The sequence below is a fragment of the Canis lupus genome, chromosome 11 (genome assembly GCF_011100685.1).
Source record: "Canis lupus familiaris isolate Mischka breed German Shepherd chromosome 11, alternate assembly UU_Cfam_GSD_1.0, whole genome shotgun sequence".
Lineage (NCBI taxonomy): Eukaryota > Metazoa > Chordata > Mammalia > Carnivora > Canidae > Canis > Canis lupus.
Genome location: NC_049232.1, coordinates 52,773,460 through 52,795,748, shown reverse-complemented (window position 1 = coordinate 52,795,748; position 22,289 = coordinate 52,773,460). Strand labels below are relative to the sequence as shown.

Below are 22,289 nucleotides of genomic sequence, written 5' to 3'. Positions count from 1 at the left end.
CAGCCACACATGGTATAAGCCAAGGTAAATGTGTGATGTTAATCTGAAATGAAATTAGGAAAATTAAATCCAATTTTGTGAAATCTCAAACACCTCTATGGGAGCCAAATATCACAAAGTAGATTTTAACCAATTTCTCTGCATTTACTTAGAACAATGTGAAGAGTCTCCCAGACTTCCAGGGCTGTTCTTCAGCTGTTCAGCAAGACAAGTTTCCTCAGTGGCTTTCTGCCCACTTTAGGTATCAGAGATCAGGAAGTTGGCTTTCTGAGTTCCTGTAGGTGACAGGGAAGATATATCATGGACAGGTTCAATTGGACTTCTCCTGTGATGGGGTTCATCCTCCTGGGCCTCTCAGCCCACCCGAAGCTGGAGAAAATGTTCTTTGTGCTCATCCTCTTGATGTACCTGGTGATCCTGCTGGGCAACGGGGTCCTCATCCTGGTGACCATCCTTGACTCCCGCCTGCACACACCCATGTACTTCTTCCTGGGGAACCTCTCCTTCCTGGACATCTGCTACACAACCTCCTCAGTCCCCCTTATTCTTGACAGCTTCCTGACCCCCAGCAAAACCATACCCTTCTCAGCCTGTGCTGTGCAGATGTTTCTCTCCTTTGCCATGGGAGCCACAGAGTGTGTGCTACTGGGCATGATGGCATTTGATCGCTATGTGGCCATCTGTAACCCACTTAGGTACCCTGTGGTCATGAGCAAGGCTGCCTATGTGCCCATGGCTGCCAGCTCCTGGGCAGCTGGAAGCATGACTGCCACGGTGCAAACATCCTTAGCGATGCGACTGCCTTTCTGTGGGGACAACATCATCAACCACTTCACCTGTGAGATCCTGGCAGTCCTAAAGTTGGCCTGTGCTGATATTTCCATCAATGTGATCAGTATGGCAGTGGCTAATGTGATCTTCCTTGGCATTCCAGTTCTATTTATTTCTGTCTCTTATGTGTTCATCATTGCTACCATCCTGAGGATCCCCTCAGCTGAGGGGAGGAAAAAGGCCTTCTCCACCTGCTCTGCCCACCTCACTGTAGTGGTCATCTTCTATGGAACAATCCTCTTTATGTATGGGAAGCCCAAATCCAAGGATCCTCAGGGGGCAGACAAGCAGGACATTTCTGACAAGCTCACCTCCCTCTTTTATGGGGTAGTGACCCCCATGCTCAACCCCATCATCTACAGCCTGAGGAACAAGGACGTGAAGGCTGCTGTGAGGAATCTGGTACTTCACAAACACTTTATCCAGTGATGGTGGAAGGCTCCTGATAGATCTCTATTCCCTAGTTTCTCTCACCTGAGGGGCTCAGAGAATATGCTAAAGGGCCAGTTTCATCTAAGGTACATGGGCACTCTGATTACACAGAGAGTTTTATGTGAATAGGAAGTATTTGATGGGACAAAGCTCTCCCGTTCTATAGGCACTTCTACAAAAGTATATACCATTGGTCAAGCCTCATAGCTGTCTATCTCTGGGATGCATACTGAACTAATTGATCGCCAGGAAAAATGACTCTTCAAGTTTTATTTTAAACTTACAAAAACTCTATTGTATAGATCTATAATTCCATTGCTCCTTGGTCTTTTTCTTTGAACATATTTGGATGGGCCCTGCATTCATGGTACCTTTAACATGTCCTACAACATCTTTAAAAACAGTAATATTTTTATCTTTATCCTCATTGTTTCTTTCTCCTTATTTTCATATTAATTCCTAAAACTGTTGCTTGAATTGTTCTCTTCCTATGCCTCCATAACTAACCTCTTCTGTCCTTAATCATGGTCCCCATCAGAAAATCATTCACACCTTTAGAACAGAGAGGTTAGTAGCTTGTGGCAAAACTGATGCAAGTGTCAAACACTCAGGACTTCTTTCTTTCCTCTTTTTGAAGATGTTATTCATCCCTGGCTTCTGTCCCTAGAGATCAGTGGCCTCCCATAGGTCATCAGAGTAATGTGGAAACAGAGATGTATTTAGGAGAATCAGATGAATTATCTTGTCCTGATGTGGCTTGACCAATGTGCAGCCAAGTGGTGACCATCAGGTGCTTTTCTAGCTAAGAATATCCAACTGTACAGAGCAGTGAGAGGGAGAAGAAGGTGATATCCACCAGCAGATATCTAACAATTGCTCCCATGTCTGGTGAGGAATTCCAAGTCAGCTCCCAATAGGTAGCAATCTAGAAGTCCAACTAAAAGAACGAGCAGAATAGAAAGTCTCAGAGCTGACATGAACTATTAACCCAGTAGGGAGGAAATAAAGTACCATCAAAACAAACAGCCTTTGCTGGAAAAGAGTTATTGCAGGAAAATGGTGAGACAGTGAAGAAAAGTCTCAGTGGTATTCTCTGTGGAAATCGGGAGGCTATTGAATCAAGAAAACAGAAGCAGTCTACTGAAGAGAAGCTAGGAGAAAAGGTGACTAGGAGGTAAAAACTTGTCTTATGGGAAAAGTCCACATTGATGATCAAATAAAATTCAACAGAAGTCTTTAAAAGTAGATACAACAATGCTTAAAATGAACTTTTTAATTAAAAGAACTAAAGTTTACCTCCTGGACTTAAAGGGAAAAAAAAAAAGAGAGAGAGAGAGAGAAAGAGAGGGAGAAAATTCGGTTATTTGAGAACATGTCAGAGACATAAAATGTAGACCTGGGGAACTCTAATTTTATTCATGAGAAAAAAACAGAACAGATGAACAGCAAAAAATAATTAAGGAGGAGAAAAACATTTTGCTGAATAGAAATTTTGCATATTTTATTCATAAAAAGTTCACTGGTTGCCATTTAAGAATGGTAGCAAAAGACATACGTATGTACAGTCGATCCAAGGATAAGTTGTGATTCTCACATATGCCAAAATAATTTTATAGACTCTTCCACAGAAGAAAAGCATATTTCCCAAAAAGGAACAAGAATCTGGCTGCCATTAGCCTCCTGCTCTGGCACCTAAATGAAATGTCAGTGGAACAGAGTTCTGAGGGAAAAGGACTGTGAGTGTTCAATTCTGCACGCTCTGACCATTACACAAATATGAGAGTTAAAAAGACATTGTTGGCACATGCACAGACAATACATATCCCTATAATCTCTTTCTCAAAAAGAAATTTTATTTATAAATTTCACATAACAAACAGTTACAAATAAATAATAGAAGGAATGCCACAGATATGGTATGTAAGACACAGTGGAGAATGATCAAATGCTTAAGATCAATAAAGTCTAATGCATGCTTGATACCAAACATACAAAAACAAATATATAAAGGAACAATTAGAAAATGTATCGAGATAAACAGTAACAACAAAGCAATGCTGTGGGATGCCTGGGTGACTCAGTGCTTGAGTGTCTGCCTTCGACTCAGGTCATGATGCCACAGGGAGCCTGCTTCTCCCTCTGCCTATGTCTCTGCCTCTCTCTATGTGTCTCTTAGGAATAAATAAATAAATAAAAACTTTTAAAAAGAAGCAATGCTGTGACCCCAGTTACATCTAGATGACTTTATTAAGCTGAGAAATTAAGAAAGAGAAGTACAGTTACAACCCATAGGTCTCATGAAAAATGTGGTGGGAAGGGGAATCTTATGAGTATAATTCATTGCACTGATACTGAAATAACAAAAGTCGTAGTATGCTTATTGAAATTTTGAGAGAAAATACCAGTAGACTAGTGTAGGATGAAGAGTTTTGGTAAGAATTAAATGATGGTAAATGAACAAAGAGAGTTGACCAGGTGTGCCTGGGTGGTCCAGTCAGTTAAACATCCCACTCTTGGTTTTGGCTCAGGTTGTGAACTTGAGATAGTGAGATCTAGCTCTGAATGGAGCTCTACACTCAGCAGGGAGTCTGCTTAAGATTCTCTTTCCTCAGCCCCTCTACTCACTTGCTCTCTCAAATAAATAAATATATATATTTATTTATTTAAAAAACAATTATCAAATGAAAAAGTCATTACTGAACTTGAGTAGATTTAAATAATTGTGTATTAAATCCATGATACACATTACCCAGTTTCTTAAAGGGCTTAAAGGTTTCTAACTTTAGGAAAGATTAGGAGATCTATTGCAATCATTTTAGTAATAGATTCAAAAAGAAACGGTGGAGGTTCCCTGGGTGGCTCAGTGGTTTAGCGCCTGCCTTCGGCCCCCGGCATGATCCTGGAGTCCCGGGATCGAGTCCCGCATCAGTGATCTCAATAACAAATATTGAGATGTCACTTGATAATTACCTCCATTTCTGACTTTTTTAAAGTAGCAGACTTAAATAGAGGAAGTCATCCTTGACATGCAATAAACTATCAGAACATCAGCAAGCAGCATGCCTACAACTTGGATTAGGACACCCACTTACAATGTTTATGACATCTGCAGAGTCTAGCTAATAATTGAGATCAGGAAGATAAAGAAAATAAATATTGAGATGAAGAAAAAAAGAAAACAATTCACAAATGTTGTTTGACTAGAAACAATTTTAATCGAATGCCAAAACTACAAGAAGTAGTAAGAAAGTACACTAGAGTGGTTTTATATAATTCACAAACACTTTACACGACCTAGGGGAAAATATATAAAGAACTATAAGAGACCTATATGAATATTACTCACTTATAATGATCATACAACAACAGGAGAAATAATAAGATATGTTCAATTTGAAGAAGGAAAAGCCCTGAAAGTAAGCCTCAGGACATTTAACTACCCTCCACCCAAGTACCCTCATTCAAAAGCTTTCTTCCCTCTTGCCAATAGGTTGGCATGAGCCATGCTCCATCCACTTTCCCATCCCTAGAGCAGGCCCATTCTGTTACTAGGGAAGGAAGGTCCAAGCTCAGAGCTTGGAGGCAAACATGAGAGCTCCCTGACCTAAAGGTCTCAGAAGCAAAGAAAACCAGCCTTCAACTCAGCCCGTGTTTTTGCGATATCCAAATTGTCTAGAACAGACCACTGTCCAAAGGAGGCTTTCAGGGCTCTGCGTATGTGCTGATCATTTTCCACCTCATTACAACTAGTGACCATTTACTGCAGGTTAGGATGATACCTAAAATCTTCAAGAGATTACAATATCCATTGAAAGCTTTTACTAGCACCACCAAATCAAACATCACAGATGATCACATGTCAAGAATGTACTCACCCAAATATGTTGAATCAGAGCATTTCAGATGCTGGACTGAGGGAAAGGACCAGGTGTGATGCAGGAGCTGCCTGACTCTTCAAACAGGTAATCTTCCTGGACCCCAGGCAACTGCTGTCAGGAAGAAATGTAGGAGTTGGGGAGGGGATGAAGAATAGCTGTCCCAGCTCCAGGTTCACTGCTTACCTCTGGTGCTTGTGGAGTTGAGCTGACTGTCCTCCCCAAATTCTTTAATCGTATCAAGATAAGCATTACGAGGGCCAAACAAAACTTGTTCCATAGATAGATGTGGCTAGAGATGGCCAGATTTCTAGAAAAGAACAAGGCCAGTAACCTTTTGACCTCAGTAGAGCTACTTCTTGCTAGACACGTCTCCAAAGGCAAGGGAAACAAAGGCAAAAATGAACTACTAGGACTTCATCAAGATAAAAAGCTTTTGCTCAGCAAGGAAACAGTAAACAAAACCAAAAGACAACCTGAGCACTAGAGATGATGTCTGTCAATGTCTTATCAGAAAACGGGCTAGTATCTAAGGTCTACAAAGAATTTACCAAACTCAACATCCAAAAAACAAACAATCCAGTCAAGAAACGAGTAGAAGACAGGAACAGACATTTCTCCAAAGAAGACATACAAATGGCCAACGGACACATAAGAAAATGCTCCACATCACTCCGCATCTAGCAAATACAGATCAAAACACTAATGAGATACCCCATCACAGCAGTCAGAATGGCTAAATTAACAATGCAGAAACAACAGAGGTTAGCGAGGATGCAGAGCAAACGGAACTATCTCACTGTTGGCCAGAGGATAAACTAGTGCAGCTACTTTGAAAAGCAATATGGATATTTTGTACATTGCTGCTCTAAACATCAGAGTGAAATAAGTCAATCGGAGAAGGACAAACATTATATGGTCTCATTCATTTGGGGAACATAAAAAATAGTGAAAGGGAATAAAGGGGAAAGAAGAAAAAATGAGTGGGAAATATCAGAAAGGGAGACAGAACATGAAAGAGTCCTAACTCTGGGAAACGAACTAGGGGTGGTGGAAGGGGAGGTGGGCGGGGGTTGGGGGTGACTGGGTGACAGGCACTGATGTGGACACTTGATGGGATGAGCCCTGGGTGTTATTTTATATGTTGGCAAATTCAATACCAATAAAAAATAAATTTATTTTAAAAAAAAGAAAACAATATGGAGCTTCCTCAAAAAGTTAAAACTAGGGCTACTTTATGACCCAACAAATGCACTACTAGGGATTTACCTCAAAGAATCAAATGTAGTAATCCAAAGGAGCAACTATACCCGCTGTTCATAGCAACAATATCCACAATAGCCAAACTATGGAAACAGCACAGATGTCCATCAACAAATAATGGATAAAGAAAGTGGTTTGTATATACAGTGGAATACTAATTGGCCATCGAAAAATGAAATCTTACCATTTTCAGCAATGGGGATGGGACTAGAGGATATCATACTAATCAAAATAAGTTAATCAGAGAAAGACAATTATCATATGATCTCACTTACAGGTGGAATTTAAGTAACAAGACAGAGGATCATAGGGGAAGGGAAGAAAAAATGAAACAGGACAAAATCAGAGAGGGAGACAAACCATAAGAGACTCTTAATCATAGAAAACAAACTGAGGGTCGGTGCAGGGGAGAGAGGTGTGGAGACGGGGTACCTGGGTGATGGACATTAAGGAGGGCATGTGATATAATGAACACAGGGTGTTATAAAAGACTGATGGATCACTGACCTCTACTTTTGAAACCAATAATACATTCATTATATGTTAGTTAACTGAATTTGAATAAACCAATCTGGAAAAGATAGTCTCTTCAATAAATGGTGTGGAGAAAGCTGGAGAGCTATATGCAAAAGAATGAAATTGGACTAATTTTTATATCATACACAAAAGTGAAATAAAAATGGATTAAAGATTGAAAGGAAAGACTCGACCATAAAACTCCTAAAAGACAACATAGGCAACAAATTCTTGCACATTGGCCTCAACAACGTTTTTCTGGATATGACATTCTGCACCTCACAATGGTCAGAATGCCTACATTAAAAAAGACAAGAAATAACATATACTGGTGAGGAAGTAGAGAAAATGTTAAATTAATGGTTACAAAGTGTTTGTCCCAGTGACAGGCACATGGGAGGGCCTCAATGAACATAGTCAATTCTGCTGCTGCTGTAGTTAGATATTTCTCCTGTCTCCCCGTTCTGGATGCCTAGGACTCACATGGGACAATGTATTTTGTCTCTGAATGGAGCACTGGCTGGTCTGGGACCAAAGGGAAAGCTCAGAAGACAGTGGCATCTGCTGTATGCTCTTCTCCAGTTGACCTTCTCCCAGTTGACTGTGTCCCAGTTGTTACCTTTAATTGGAGGCCCCAGGTATGCTTAAGGCCTGTACCCTATGCACGTTTGACATTCCAAACTTTAGATTGCTTCTGGGACTAACAGAGTCCCTGTAAGAGATCACAGCTGCTGCTTGGGGAATCCTTTCACTGCTGGGGAAAAGGTACCCTTGGGATCGCTGGGCTTCAGATCAGGATGACAGGTCCTGTCCAGGAAGAGTCTGTAGCTGAGGCACCTAGTCAGCCTGCACAGCTAGGAGGAAGGATGCGAAGGAAACAGCAGCAGAGGCTAAAGTTCCCACAAGGATGTCAGCAGAGAAGAAGAAAGAGGATCTCAGGGGCAAAGGAAGTCCAGCAGGGGAGTGTCCGGGGTCTTTCTGTGGCATCCGGGGCCTGGCCCAGGGCACAGTGAGAAGCTGAGAATTGTGTCCGGTATCAGAAGACCCAGAGAAGTGGCTGCAAGCAGGATGCAGGTAGGGAGCTCTGGGCTGTGGTGGGGACAGGGATGGTGGCCATGACTTCTGAAGAGCATTTTCCAAAGATAGACTTGCCTCCTCACCCTGCCTCTGCTCCAAGAACCTTCCAGCTGCAACTGACCGTGAGCAGCTTGCTGGAGCAGAGAGGAACAGCTAAGGTAAACCCAAGCAGTCCCTCATGCTCTACAGAGCTCACTAGTGACCAAGCCCTGCCCTGACACTGCTGTTCCATCCTCCCTGGGAGGAGCCCAGACCCTTGGGAGGAAAGCAGCCTGATTTCTTGCTGAGATTTCCCAGAAGACTGAGCCTTGCTCAGGGTCAGAGGGTGAGCAGACAGCAAGTTGGGACCTATCATTGTCTGTGACTCCCAGTCTGTGGCTAGTTCTATTTCCCTCACTTTCTTCCTACCCCTCTTTCATGGGGGAAACAGTCCAAGACTCCCAATAGATGCCTGAAACCACAGAGAATCCTGAACTCTGTGTATCCTGTTTCTTCCTATACATACATACCTAGGATCAAGTTTAATTTCTAAATCTGACACAGTGAGAGATCAACAACCAATATATAGATGAGTTATGACAATATACTGTAATGACAGTTATGTGCATGTGACTCCCTAAGTATCTTATTGTACTGCACCCTCCCTTCTTCTTTGAAGAAACAAGATGAGAAAATGGCCACACGATGAGCTGAAGTGAGGTGAGTGACCTAGGCATCGTGATATAGCTGAGCCTGCTATTGACCTTGTGACCATATGTCAGAAAGGCCATCTTCGGCTGCAAACCACAGTTGGAGGTGTTGGCAGGGCAGGAACCGAAACTTTGCCAAGCAAAATGCTTTTCTTTTTTTTTTTTTTTTAAGATTTTATTTATTTACTCATGAAAGACACAGAGAGGCAGAGACATAGACAGAGAGAGAAGCAGGCTCCTCCCCATCAGGGAGCCTGATGTGGGACTCGATCCTTGAACTGGGTACTCACCCTGAGCCAAAGGCATACACCCAACCGCTGAGCTACCCAGGCATCCCAAGCAAAATGCTTCTAATGAGAAATTACTATACTGAGAATCTCCCCCCTGAACACAAAGTAATTTTTGCCCATTGTATTAGATAATTTGATAATATTGGGGTGTCTGGGTGGCTCAGTCAAGACCATCTAATTTGAGTATAAGAGTGTGTACACAAGTATTCTTCCTCCTTTATTGTAGTGTAACGGTATACAATTATAAACATAACTTAAAGTCTAATATTTCATTATATGAAATGGCATCGTCAGCCATTTATTAGTAGGTATTTTGTTTCCCATATTCATTCATAAATATGGCTGTGATGAATGCCTTTATTGAGAGATACTGGCCTTCTGCTCTCATTGATCCTTTGGAATTTCTTCCCAAAGCTGGAGTTCCTGAGTTCCGTGGGCCTTTCATGTATTCTGTTTCCTATGCAAACTGCTCCAGAGAGGCTGTACGTGTGCATGGGGCTCTGGACCACCTTGTGTTCCCATCCTCTTCTCAGCTGCCTGCTAACTCCAGAGATCAGTAGTGACCAGCCCACAAGCAAGGCTCTGTCCCTGGGACAAGCTGAGGTGTCATACCTGTAAGATGCAGCCACAAAGGTAAAGACTTCCCTTCCTTTCCTGGCTCTCACAGGCTGACACATGGCCACCTGGGGCTGTAGGTGTCAGAGCTCTTTGTTCTCTTCCATCCTGAATCTCCTCCAAAGCCTGGCACAGCATTATTTCCAACTGGCCATGTCTTGAGGGGAAACCAAGTACTCAGAGCTCTCCTTCACAGACACACACAAACACACACACACACACACACACACACGGGCGTGCCACACATTGAAGAGAGTGGGCTGTCTCCTTCATCAAAGTCTGCTCCCTGTCTGGTGAGGACAGTGCTGGACAGCTCACGACAGAGTTGGGATGCCCTGGGAAGCACTTGTTCAGCCCATTCACAATGCACAGGGGCAAACTGAGGCCAGGACTGGCTCAAGCTACACAGATATCCATGTCACAGACAGGGGCAGGCCCCACAGCCCTGGGCTCAGTGTGCAAGATCTTCCTAGCCATCCAGTTCATTCCAATTGAACCAGCTTTCATTCAGCATGGCAGGCATGAAGGACTTCCATGGCAGCAGCTCTCACATGGGTCAAATCTTGTGCATCGCTCATGTCCACAGCACATTGTCCATGGGAATCAGCTTCTGTGTACACAGTTCTGTCTGAAAGAGTGGACAGGATGGCCTCTCTCACAGAACCACCGTCCCTGGTCTCCAACCACAGCATATCCTAGTCACTCTTGAATCCTGCTTGTGGCATTGACTTTTCCTTTTCTGGGGCTGGGAGAGCCACTGGGAGGAATGGGAGACAGGCTGGGGCAGAATTTCATGGTGAAGCACCCACAATGGGCCTGCACTGAGCACTCGGGAGCACCCTCACGTGCTGAATTAGGGATGGGGCAGGGTCCTAGGCTTGCATGGAAAACACAATGAAACCCATGGTTGCATAATGGGGGCAACCCTTCCTCATTTAGATCGGTGCTCCTCTGCCAGGCACGATTGGTACCTCCTTCTCCTCCCAGAACATTTGGCAATGTGTGGAGACATTTCTAATTGTTACATCTCAAGGAGCAGGTGCTACTGGCAACAGGTGGGCAGAGGTCAGGGATGGTGCTAAACATCCTATGATGCACCGGACAGCCCACACGGCAAAGAATTCCCCAGCCCCAAATGTCACTAGTGCCGAGGCTGACAAAGTCTAGGTTCAGGGCATGAGCTACTCTGCCTGAGAATATATCTGACATAAAGTCCTACCATGACTGAAGCAAGAGCGTGTGGACAATGAGACAGATCAGAGAATACACAGGGCTGAATTGGAGAGACAGACTCTCTTAAGTATCTGTGTAGCTATTTGGTGGAAAGAACCCAGGTTTGGCGCCTGGGATCCAGCCCCAGCTCTGTCACTCAAACTTAAGAACCGAATCTTTGGCTCTTCTGAGCTTTGGTTACTTTTACCCATAAAACTTGAGAGATAACATCTTCTCTGTGGAATGTTGCAAAGAAGTGGCACAAAATATATGGTCATAAAGATTAACCACTTCTCTTCTACCCTCCACCCACTCAAACATTCACACACACATACACACACACATGTGCACCCACACTTACAGGACGCAGGCACACACACCACCTCAATTTTTTTTATTGGAGTTCAATTTTCCAACATATAGAATAACACCCAGTGCTCATCCCATCAAGTGCCCCCCTCAGTGCCTGTCACCCAGTCACCCCCACACCCCGCCCACCTCCCCTTCCACCACCCCTTGTTCATTTCCCAGAGTTAGGAGTTTCTCATGTTCTGTCTCCCTCTCTGATATTTCCTACTCATTTTCTCTCCTTTCCCCTTTATTCCCTTTCACTATCTTTTATATTCATACACCACCCCCATTAAGAAAGAGCTATAGACATATTACAAGTGGGGTTTCTGAATACAGAGTCTGGGCAACTGTAGCTGAGAGACGGGAAATCCTCTACACAAAAGCATACAAGTCTTCCTGTAAGCTAGCTGCTTGCATGAAACACCACAATGGAGGCAGAGTCAGACATTACCCAAGAATAAAGTATAAACATGAGGGGACAAAGGAAAACATTCCTTAGTCACCGTTAGTTTAGAATTTCACCAATAGTCTAATGAGGTGGGATTAGAAGTGAATGCCATATATCCTGCTATGTGATAACTGTCGCCAGCGTGGTCATTAAGAATGGAGTTAACTGGTCAGTAAGCTCATGGCTCTCATCCCATAGTGTGGGTCACTCGCCCGGGTTACTGCTTCCGTGGACTTCATAAAGCTCTTCCCCATGAGGGCACATCCCCACATATTGCCATTAATGTGTATTAAAACAGGCAGATCTCAGTACTGACAATGGTCACGTCTGTGTTGCGGAGGGTGGGCAGAGTCAAGAAGTCATCCTCATGTGGCTGAACGTTTACCTCGGCTTTATCCTGGCTGGATTTAGATGTACACTTTTAAACAAGTTCCTTCCAAATGGAATCGATGTTAAAAAGGCTCGAAACCTTGGTAGTTGTAAGAATTAGATCAGCTTGGGGATTCTTGTACCCGAGAACATAGGAAAGCTGAGATTACATGAAATATCTATGCATGTATATAAAAAAGATGTAATTTATAGCATTTTCTAATGCTCACCATAAAGCAGAGGAAAAGTCCCTTCTGACTGGGGATTAGCTCTGCTGAACTCAGGTCCTCTGTATATTACCACTTTACTCAAACTTGGGCAGATCACTTCCCCCTCTGGGCCTCAGTTGCTTTTACAGGCAATGAGAGAAAAACTCCCTCGCAAACAGCTGCGTACAATATTGCTAAACTCTGTTCCAGCCTGGACCTTCTCTCATCTGAGGGGTAAGCACACCTACCTATTATCTCTTTTATCTCTTATACGCGTACGCTCTCCTACTACGTAGCTGGGACTTGACGGCTTACTAGATGCCTGAGACGCTTCACAAGAAAGCCTCAAATGCTGCTTTTGTGCTTTGGTGAAGACAGAAGGGGGAACACATGGAAAAAGCCAACTGGTCCTCCCCTGTGGCGGGGTTCATTATCCTGGGACTCTCAGACCACCCAGGGTTGGAGAAAATATTTTTTGTGCTCATCCTCCTGATGTACCTGATGATCCTGCTGGGCAACGGGGTCCTCATCCTGGTGACCATCCTTGACTCCCGCCTGCACACACCCATGTATTTCTTCCTGGGGAACCTCTCCTTCCTGGACATCTGCTACACAACCTCCTCAGTCCCTCTAGTCCTGGATGGCTTCCTGACCCCCAGGAAAACCATCTCCTTCTCAGCCTGTGCTGTGCAGATGTTCTTCTCATTTGCTATGGCAGGTACAGAGTGTGTGCTTCTGGGCATGATGGCATTTGATCGCTATGTGGCCATCTGTAACCCGCTGAGGTACCCTGTGGTCATGAGCAAGGCTGCCTATGTGCCCATGGCTGTCAGCTCCTGGGCTATTGGTGGTACTGCTTCTGTGGTACACACATCCTTGACAATTCAGTTGCCTTTCTGTGGAAACAATGTCATCAATCACCTTGCCTGTGAGATCCTGGCTGTCCTGAGATTGGCCTGTGTTGACATCTCCATCAATGTCATCAGCATGGGAGTGACAAATGTGATCTTCCTGGGGGTCCCAGTACTCTTTATCTCTATCTCTTATGTGTTCATCATTGCTACCATCCTGAGGATCCCCTCAGCTGAGGGGAGGAGAAAGGCTTTCTCCACCTGCTCTGCCCACTTCACTGTGGTGGTCATCTTCTACGGGACCTTATTTTTCATGTATAGAAAGCCCAAATCTAAGGATTCGCTGGAAGACAATAAAGAGGACCTTTCAGACAAGCTCATTCCCCTCTTTTATGGAGTGGTGACCCCCATGCTCAACCCCATCATCTATAGCCTCAGGAACAAGGACGTGAAGTCTGCTGTGTGGAACCTGATGTCACAGAAATGCTTCACCAGGTGATGTAGAAGGGCTCCACTGTGGTTCTCACCCTATGGGACAGAGGACTTTTGAGCATTACAGCTGCCATTCAAAAGACAAGTCAAGTTATCCAGAATGGTTGCTTGCCCTTCAGTCGATTTTCAGGGAATGATTAACTTCTCAGATGCATCTTCTGATTCTTAGCCATATATCTGAGAGTTTCAACTCATGCCAGACAATGAAGGTCTAATTTATATACAAAGACATTCTGAACACATAGTAAAACTGAGGAGACTGGAACCATTAGAGTGAGTTGAATGACCTGTACTGTGTCTAAGCAACACAGTTGGGAGATCGAGGGATCTCCCAGAAACATTGCCATTCCTCTTGGATTCCCCAGGAGAGTCAGAGCAACAAGGAGGAAGTGAGAATTTTCATTTTGGACCTTTTTTTTATGACACTCAAATTGCCTGAAGTTCTAAGAAGAGACAAAGACAAGTTCTCCACATAGAGAGCTTTTGGGTGGGAACAATCTATTCTGATTTACTGAATTTCTTTTTAGGTATGAGAACATGAGGCTATTTTTTCTCAAGGTACTTCACATCACGAAACACTGCTAATAAATGTAAGAAGGAGTATAGAGTTTGAATTTGCTATTCATCACATACAGCAATTCCCAGTAGAATGCTAGTATTCAGTTAGATTTTCACCTGTATTCTGAAAAAAAGAAATATGGTATAGATACGACAGATGGAGAGACAGACAGCAGCTAAATATATTGGAAGACCTTGGGTTGGGGGAGCTAACATTTGACACCTTTCTTTGTTCCAGGACTTTGACACGTTTCTTTGTACCAGGACTTATCTAGTGTTTAGTATGCTACAGTACACTGTGAATGTCCAAGACACGTAAACTCTATAGCATTTTCTGAGCATCCATAGCTCAGCAGGATAAAAGTTGGAAAGCATTTTCATACCTATGACCTTGGGAGGGTTGTTTAAACTTTCCCAGTCTATTTCTTCATACTTTAACACCTTACTTCTAGATTTCACATGAATTCGATAGGAAATTATAGATAAGTGCCTTGTAAATGTTAAGCACAATGGAACTAGAAGATAGTAGTAGTAGTTGTATCTTGAATGCTGCACAGTCCTGTGTGCCGTGTGGAAAGGAGCAACACATGGTCCCTAGCTAGATGATAGACACCCAAGATGAATGAGAATTTCAAAGATGGTAGCAGTTGAAAAGCAACATTTTGACAGCAACTTCGAGGAAATTCTTTGAAAATGGTAGACTTATTTAAAAAGAGAATTTAGAAAGTTGATCCAATTTTGAGACTAGATGTTGGTAATGGGAAGTTTCTGCTTCAAGTGATATTTACATTTTCTTATACTTACTAAAACCGAGTTCCGTAAGGATACATATTTTGTTAATAATATTTCATATCCTTCTGTTCATCCTGTTCCTGATTTCTACTTTGCACCAGTAGAGAATAACTTGCCATTGCAAATACACAAATGACATCTAGCGGCCATTTAAGCAAACTTCAGACCCTTAGTGGAGCCATGCACTGAAGAGGCTTCAGGGGGTTTTCTTATTCAATCCTATGGCATGCAGTTCCTCTCCAATGTTCCTGATTGTAGTCAACAGACATTTGTTAGGACACCTCCAATGACAAAGAATTCAATCCTTCTGTTTTCTAACTTTTTCATTCAGCCCTAGTAATTTCCTCCACAGTATGCTTAACTATACCCTCCAGTTACTTCTACCATCACCCCTAATTGGATTCAGTGCTTCTACTTGAGATGCATCCAATCTCTTTCCTTCTGGAATATGAAGATAGTTCTTTGGGTCCCAAGACCAGAAGAACTTGAAAGGATCCAGCCCAAATAGCCCAGTCCTTCCTCCGATGCCAATGTTCTTTGTGCTCATCCTCCTAATGTATCTAGTGATCCAGAGGGCAATGGGGTATGCATCCTGGTGACCCTGTCTACCTCCCACCAGGAGATGTTCATGACTTCTTCACTGGGAACCCACATTCTTGGGCATCTCAGTCTCCCTCATTCTTGACAGCTTCGTAACTCCCAGGAAAGCCATTCCCCTTCTCCACGTCTGCTGTGCAGATGTTTCTCTCCTTTGCCAAGGGAGCCACAGAGATTATGCTACTGAGCATGGTGGCATTTGATCACTATGTGGCTCTGTAACCTCCTAGGTACATTGTGTTCAAAGCAAGACTGTGTATGTCCTCATGTCTGCCAGTTTCTGGAAGGCTGGGTGCATGACTCCCATGGTGCAAACATCCTGAGCAATGAGAAGGCCTTCCATGACTATATCATCAATCCCTTTATCTGTGAGATCCTGGCTGTGCTGATTTTGTCCTGTGCGGACATCTCATCAATGTGATCGGTATGGCAGTAGCCCATGTAATCTTCCTAGGCATTCCAGTTCTATTTATTTTTGTCTCTTATATGTTCATCATTGCTACCATCCTGAGGATCCCCTCAGCTGAAGGGAGGATAAAGGCCTTCTCCACCTGCTCTGCCCACCTCACTATAGTGGTCGTCTTCTATGGAACAATCCTCTTCATGTATGGGAAGCCCAAATCCAAGGATCCTCAGGGGGCAGACAAGCAGGAGATTTCAGACAAGCTCACCTACCTCTTCTGTGGGGTGGTGACCCCCATGCTCAACCCCATCATCTACAGCCTGAGGAACAAGGACGTGAAGGCTGCTGTGAGGAACCTAGTACTTCACAAACACTTTATCCAGTGATGGTGGAGGGCTCCTGATAGATCTCTATTCCCTAGTTTCTCTCACCTGAGGCACTCAGAGGATAAGCTAAAAGTCCAGTTTCATCTAAGGTACATAGGCACTCTGATTACACAGAGAGTTTTTTTTTTTTTATTTACTTATGATAGTCACAGAGAGAGAGAGGCAGAGACACAGGCAGAGGGAGAAGCAGGCTCCATGCACCGGGAGCCTGGTATGGGATTCGATCCCGGGTCTCCAGGATCGCGCCCTGGGCCAAAGGCAGGCGCCAAACTGCTGCGCCACCCAGGGATCCCTACACAGAGAGTTTTATGTGAATAGGAAGCATTTGATGGGACATAGCTCTCTCATTCTATAGGCACTTCTACAAAAGTATATACCATGGTCAAGCCTCATAGCTGTCTATCTCTGGGATGCATACTGAACTAATTGATCGCCAGGAAAAATGACTCTTCAAGTTTTATTTTTAACTTACAAAACTCTATTGTATAGGTCTGTAATTCCATTGCTCCTTGGCCTTTTTCTTTGAACATATTTGGATGGGCCCTGCATTCATGGTACTTTTAACATGTCCTACAACATCTTAAAAAACAGTAATATTTTTATCTTTATCCTCATTGTTTCTTTCTCCTTATTTTCATATTAATTCCTAAAACTGCCGCTTGAATTGTTCCCTTCCTATGCCTCCATTATTAACCTCTTCTCCTGTCCTTAATCATGGTCCCCATCAGAAAATCATTCACAGCTTTGGAACAGAGAGGTTAGTAGCTTGTGGCAAAACTGATGCAAGGGTCAAAGGTCCAGGCCTTTTATCCCCCTTTTCCTGGCTTCTGTCCCTAGAGATCAGTGGTCTCCCACAGGTCAGCAGAGTGATATGGAAATGGAGATGTATTTAGGAGAATCAGATGAATTATCTTGACCTGATGTGGCTTGACCAAACGTGCAGCCAAGTGGTGACCATCAGGTGTTTTCAAGCTAAGAATGCCCAACCGTACAGGGCAGTCAGAGGGAGAAGAAGGCGATGTTCACCAGCAGACATCTAACAATTGCTCCCATGTCTGGTGAGGAATTCCATGTCAGCTCCCAATAGATAGCAATCTAGAAGTCCAGCTAAAAGAATGAGCAGAGTAGAAAGCCTCTGAGGACTGACATGAACTATTAACCAAGTAGGGAGGAAATAAAGTACCATCAAAACAAACAGCCTTTGCTGGAAAAGAGTTATTGCAGGAAAATGGTGAGACAGTGAAGAAAAGTCTCAGTGGTATTCTCTGTGGAAATCAGGAGGCTATTGAATCAAGAAAACAGAAGCAGTCTACTGAAGAGAAGCTAGGAGAAAAGGTGACTAGGAGGTAAAAACTTGTCTTATGGGAAAAATCCAATTGGTGATCAAATAAAATTCAACCGAAGTCTTTAAAAGTAGATACAACAATGCTTAAAATGAACTTTTTAATTAAAAAGAACTAAAGTTTACCTCTTGGATTTAAAAGGGGAAAAAATGAGAGAGGGGGAAAATTCGGTTATTTGAGAACATGTCAGAGACATAAAAGGTAGACCAGGGGGAATCCATAATTTTATTCATGAGAAGAAAACAAAACATATGAAAGACAAAAAATAATTAAGGAGGAGAAAAACATTTTGCTGAACAGAAATTTTGCATATTTTATTCATAAAAGGTTTATTGATCACCAGGTAAGAATTATAGCAAATGATGTACCTATGTACGATCAATCCAAGGATAAGTTGTGATTTGCACATATGCCAAACTAATTCTATAGACTTTTCCACAGAAGAAAAGCATATTTACCAAAAGGAACAAGAATCTGGCTGGCTTCCATTGGCTTGCTGCTCTGCCACCCTAAATGTAGATGCCAGTGCAACAAGGTTTATGGAATTCTGAGGGAAAGGAGCCATGAGTCTCGAATTCTACACGCCCTGACCATTACACAAATATGAGAGTTAAAAAGACATTGTTGGCACATGCAAACACAGACAACGCATATCCTATAATCTCTTTCGAAAAAAATTATTCATACAGTTCACACAACAAACAGTTACAAATATATAATAGAAGGAATGCCAGAGATATGGTATGTAAGACACAGTGGAGAATGATCAAATGCGTAAGACAAATAAAGTTGAATAAACACTTGATAGCAGTTGTGCAAAACAAATATATGAAGGAATGATGAGAAAATACATCGAGGTAAACAGCAACAATAAAGCAATGCTGTGACTCCAGTTACAATTCTAGATGACTTTATTAAGCCTAGAAATTAAGAAAGATAAGTCAGTTACAACCCGTTATAGGTCTCATCTTATGAATAACATGGTGGGAAGGGGAATCTTATGGGTATAATTCATTGCATTGATACTGAAATAACAAAAGTCTTAGTATGCTTATTGAAATTTTGAGAGAAAAATACCAGTAGACTAGTATAGGATAAAGACTTTTCATAAGAATTAGAGGATAATGAATGAACAAAGAGAGATGATCAGGTGTGCCTGGGTGGCCCAGTGAGTTAAGCATCCCACCCATGGTTTTGGCTCAGGTTGTGAACTTCAAATGGTGAGATCCAGCTCTGAATGGAGCTCTACACTCAGTAGGGAGTCTACTTATGATTCTCCCTCTCTCTGCCCCTCCATTCCCTCTCTCTCTCTCTTTCTCTCTCTCTCTCAAATAAATATATTTAAAAAAAACACAAGTTAATCAGATTAAAAATCATTACTGAACCTGAGTAGATTTAAATAATTGTGTATTAAATCCATGATACACATTATCCAATTTCTTTTTTTTCACATTATCCAATTTCTTAAAGAGCTTCAAGGTTTCTAACTTTAGGAAAGATTAGGAAATATATTGCAAACATTTTAGTAATAGATTTAAAAAGAAAAAGTGACCCCAATAACAAATATTGAAAAGTCACTTGATAATTTAACATTGATTTTTGACTGTTTTAAAGTAGTAGACTTGGAGGCAGGGCAAGATGGTGGAGGCCTACGGGTCCTCAACTCACCTGGCCCCACCAACTTAGCGAGATAACTTTCAAACCATCCTGAACACCTAGCAATTTGACCTGAGATTTAAAGAGAGAACAGCTGGAACATTACAGAGAGAATGGTTTTCACTTCTAACAAGAATCATCTAGAGTGAAGTTTACTTAGGTCGTGATTGATATTCTTGACTCAGTCCACTCATACAGACACTGAGCAAAATGACTACAAGGAAGGAATTCACCACAAAAGAAAGAATCAGAAACAGTACTCTTTGCTACAGAGTTACAGAATTTGGATTACAATTCGATGTCAGAAAGCCAATTCAGAAGCACAATTATAAAGCTACTGGTGGCTCTGGAAAAAAACATAAAGGATTCAAGAGACTTCATGACTGCAGAATTTAGATCTAATCAGGCCGAAATTAAAAATCAAATAAATGAGATGCAATCCAAACTGGAGGTCCTAATGACAAAGGTTAATGAGGTGGAAGAAAGAGTGAGTGACATAGAAGACAAGTTGATGGCAAGGAAGGAAACTGGGGAAAAAAGAGAAAGACAATTAAAAGACCACGAGGGAAGGTTAAGGGAAATAAATCATAGCCTCAGAAGGAAAAATCTACATATAATTGGTGTTCCAGAGAGCGCTGAGAGGGCCAGAGGGCCAGAAAGTATATTTGACCAAATCATAGCTGAGAACTTCCCTAATTTGGGGAGGGAAACAGGCATTCAGATCCAGGAGATAGAAATGTCCGCCCCAAAATCAATAAATACCATTCAACACCTGGACATTTAATAGTGAAACTTGCAAATTCCAAAGATAAAGAGAAAATCCTTAAAAGAGTGAGACAAGAGATCCCTAACTTATATGGGGAGAAATATTAGATTAACAGCAGACCTCTCCACAGAGATTCAGGGTACTAAATGAGAAGAACATGCAGCCGAGAATACTATATCCAGCATGGCTCTCATTCAGAACAGGAGAGCTAAAGAGCTTCCAAGATAGGCAGACACTGAAAGAATATGTGACCACCAAACCAGCTCTGCAAGAAACATTAAGAGGGACCCTGTAAAAGAAGGAAGAAGCCCAAAGAAATAATGCACAAAACAGGGACTGAATAGGTATTATGATGACACTAAATTCATATCTTTCAATAGTAAAGATGCAGGGTTTCGGACTGGATAAAAAAGCAAGACCCATCTATTTGCTATCTACAAGAGACTCATTTTAGACCTAAGGACACCTCCAGCCTGAAAATGAAAGGTTGGAGAACCATTGACCATTCAAATGGTCCTCAAAAGAAAACTGAGGTAGCAATCCTCATATCAGATAAATTAAAATTTATCCCAAAGACTGTAGTAAGAGATGAAGAGGGACACTATGTCATACTTAAAGGGTCTATCCAACAAGAAGACCTAGCAATCATGAATATTTATCCCCCTAATGTGGGAGCTGCCAAGTACATCAAAAAATTAATAACCAAAGTAAAGACATACTTAGATAATAATACACTAGTAGTAGGAGACTTCAACACGGCTCTTTGTGCAAATGACAGATCTTCTAAGCACAGCATCACCAAAGAAACGAGAGCTTTAAATGGTACACTGGACCAGATGGATTTCACAGATATATACAGAACTTTGAATCTGAACGCAACTGAATACACATTCTTCTTAAGTTTACATGGAACTTTCTCCAGAAAGACCACATACTGGGTCAAAAATCAGGTCTCAACCAATACCAAAAGACTGGGATTGTCCCCTGCATATTTTCAGACCACAATTATTTGAAACTAGAACTCAATTACAAGAAGAAATTATGAAAAAACTCAAAACACGTGAATGTTAAAGAGCATCCTGCTCTAAGATGAATGGGTCAACCAGAAAATTAGAGAAGAATTAAAAAGATTCATGGAAAGTAATGAAAATGAAGATACAACCATTCAAAATCTTTGGGGTACAGCAAAAGCAGTCCTAAGAGGGAAATACATTGCAATACCAGCATCCCTCAAAAATTTGGAAAATACTCAAATACACAAGCTCACCTCGCACCTAAAGGAACTGGAGAAAGAACAGGAAATAAAACCTACACCAAGCAGAAGAAGAGAGTTAATAAAGATTCGAGCAGAACTCAATAAAATAGAGACCAGAAGAACTGTAGAACAGGTCAACAAAACCAAGAGTTGGTTCTTTGATAGAATTAATAAGGTAAATAAACCATTAGCCAGCCTTATTGAAAAGAAAAGAAAAAGACTCAAATTAATAAAATCATGAATTAAAAAGGAGAGATCACAACCAATACCAAGGAAATACAAACGATATTAAAAACATATTATGAGGGATCCCTGGGTGGTGCAGCGGTTTGGCGCCTGCCTTTGGCCCAGGGCGTGATCCTGGAGACCCGGGATCGAATCCCACGTAGGGCTCCCGGTGCATGGAGCCTGCTTCTCCCTCTGCCTATGTCTCTGCCTCTCTCTCTCTCTGTGTGTGACTATCATAAATAAATAAAAAATTTAAAAAAATAAAAATAAAAAAATAAAAATAAAAACATATTATGAGCAGTTATACGCTGATAAATTAGGCAATCTAGGAGAAATGGATGCATTTCTGGAAAACCATAAATTACCAAATCTGGAACAGGAAGAAATAGAACACCTGAACAGGCCAATAACCAGGGAGGAAATTGAAGCAGTCATCAAAAACCTCCCAAGACACAAAAGTCCAAGGCAGATGGCTTCCCAGGGGAATTCTATCAAACGTTTAAAGAAGAAACCATACCTATTCTACTAAAGCTGTTCGGAAAGATAGAAAGGGATGGAATACTTCCAAACTCATTTTATGAGGCCAGCATCACCTTAATTCCAAAACCAGTCAAAGACCCCACCAAAAAGGAGAATTATAGACCAATATCCCTGATGAACACAGATGCAAAATTTTTCAGCAAGGTACTAGACAATAGGATCCAACAGTACAGTAAGAAGATTATTCACCATGACCAAGTGAGAATTATCCCCGGGATGCAAGGTTGGTTCAACACTCATAAAAC

The 22,289-nt window shown here is 42.1% G+C and overlaps 2 protein-coding genes and 1 pseudogene across 2 annotated transcripts; all 3 read left to right on the top strand.

Moving 5' to 3' along the window:
* Positions 1-300: 300 nt before the first annotated feature.
* On the top strand, positions 301-1,260 carry OR13C7F (olfactory receptor family 13 subfamily C member 7F). The gene has a single exon (NM_001388527.1). The coding sequence runs from the start codon at positions 301-303 to the stop codon at positions 1,258-1,260; it is 960 nt and encodes a 319-aa protein (NP_001375456.1).
* Positions 1,261-12,567: 11,307 nt separating this feature from the next.
* Positions 12,568-13,527, top strand: OR13C11B (olfactory receptor family 13 subfamily C member 11B). The gene is given in 1 exon segment (NM_001388917.1): positions 12,568-13,527. A coding segment is annotated over 1 exon segment (960 nt).
* Positions 13,528-15,318: 1,791 nt separating this feature from the next.
* Positions 15,319-15,701, top strand: cOR2S3P (cOR2S3P olfactory receptor family 2 subfamily S pseudogene; annotated as a pseudogene).
* Positions 15,702-22,289: the final 6,588 nt, after the last annotated feature.